The sequence below is a fragment of the Anneissia japonica genome, unplaced genomic scaffold (assembly GCF_011630105.1).
Source record: "Anneissia japonica isolate Jap-2015-1 unplaced genomic scaffold, ASM1163010v1 scaffold26660_len1003_cov109, whole genome shotgun sequence".
Classification (NCBI taxonomy): Eukaryota; Metazoa; Echinodermata; class Crinoidea; order Comatulida; family Comatulidae; genus Anneissia; species Anneissia japonica.
This window is the reverse complement of record NW_022736008.1, coordinates 1-952: the sequence shown is the minus strand read 5'-3', so window position 1 is coordinate 952 and position 952 is coordinate 1. Positions and strand designations below refer to the sequence as shown.

The 952-nt window shown below is 43.2% G+C and overlaps 1 protein-coding gene across 1 annotated transcript; it reads right to left on the bottom strand.

The window, feature by feature from the left end:
- Window positions 1-5: 5 nt before the first annotated feature.
- On the bottom strand, window positions 6-850 carry LOC117116726 (progranulin-like; the record flags this gene model as incomplete). The annotated part of the gene is made up of 3 exons (XM_033260822.1): window positions 6-92; window positions 241-471; window positions 620-850. Coding segments are annotated over 3 exons (549 nt in total), but the record flags the coding sequence as incomplete, so codon positions are not given.
- Window positions 851-952: the final 102 nt, after the last annotated feature.

Here is a 952-nt window from a genome sequence, read left to right as displayed (position 1 = left end):
AGTGTGAGGGCGCCCTTTGTACATGTTCCTGCACTGGTGTCACAGGTGTAGCCACTTGGACAACAGTGGAGACCATCACTGCAACACACAGCCTACAAGATGAAAAGGTATAAAAACAATCAGAACAAAATTTGTTTAATGGGTTATCTTAAATGGTACTAGATCAGGGGTGGAAAAAGTTCTTTTGAAAATGCGAGGAAGGCAGTAGTTATGTAATCTACTCTGAAAGTGACAACTTACATTTGGCATTGGGCAGCATCCATATTGTCCACTACTCAGTTTACAGCAAGTATTGCCTTCTGGACATTCAGACTGACCATCGGGACACATTACTGACTCCAATTTGACAATTTTAGCTTCAGTCTTCTCTACCCATGGGAGTGTGAGGGCGCCCTTTGTACATGTTCCTGCACCGGTGTCGCAGGTGTAGCCACTTGGACAACAATGGAGTCCATCACTGCAACACACAGCCTACAAGATGAAAAGGTATAAAAACAATCAGAACAAAATTTGTTTAATGGGTTATCTTAAATGATACTAGATCAGGGGTGGAAAAAGTTCTTTTGAAAATGCGAGGAAGGCAGGAGTTATGTAATCTACTCTGAAAGTGACAACTTACATTTGGCATTGGGCAGCATCCATATTGTCCACTACTCAGTTTACAGCAAGTATTGCCATCTGGACATTCAGACTGACCATCGGGACACATTACAGACTCCAACTGGATAGTCTTAGCTTCAGTCTTTTCTACCCATGGAAGAGTGAGGGCGCCCTTTGTACACGTTCCTGCACCGGTATCGCAAGTGTAGCCACTGGGACAACAGTGGAGACCATCACTGCAACATACAGCCTACAAGATGAAAAGGTATAAAAACAATCAGAACAATATACAGTAAGTTTAATGGGTTAAATGTTAAAATTGGACTAGATCGGTGGTGGTGGTGGGTGGGGG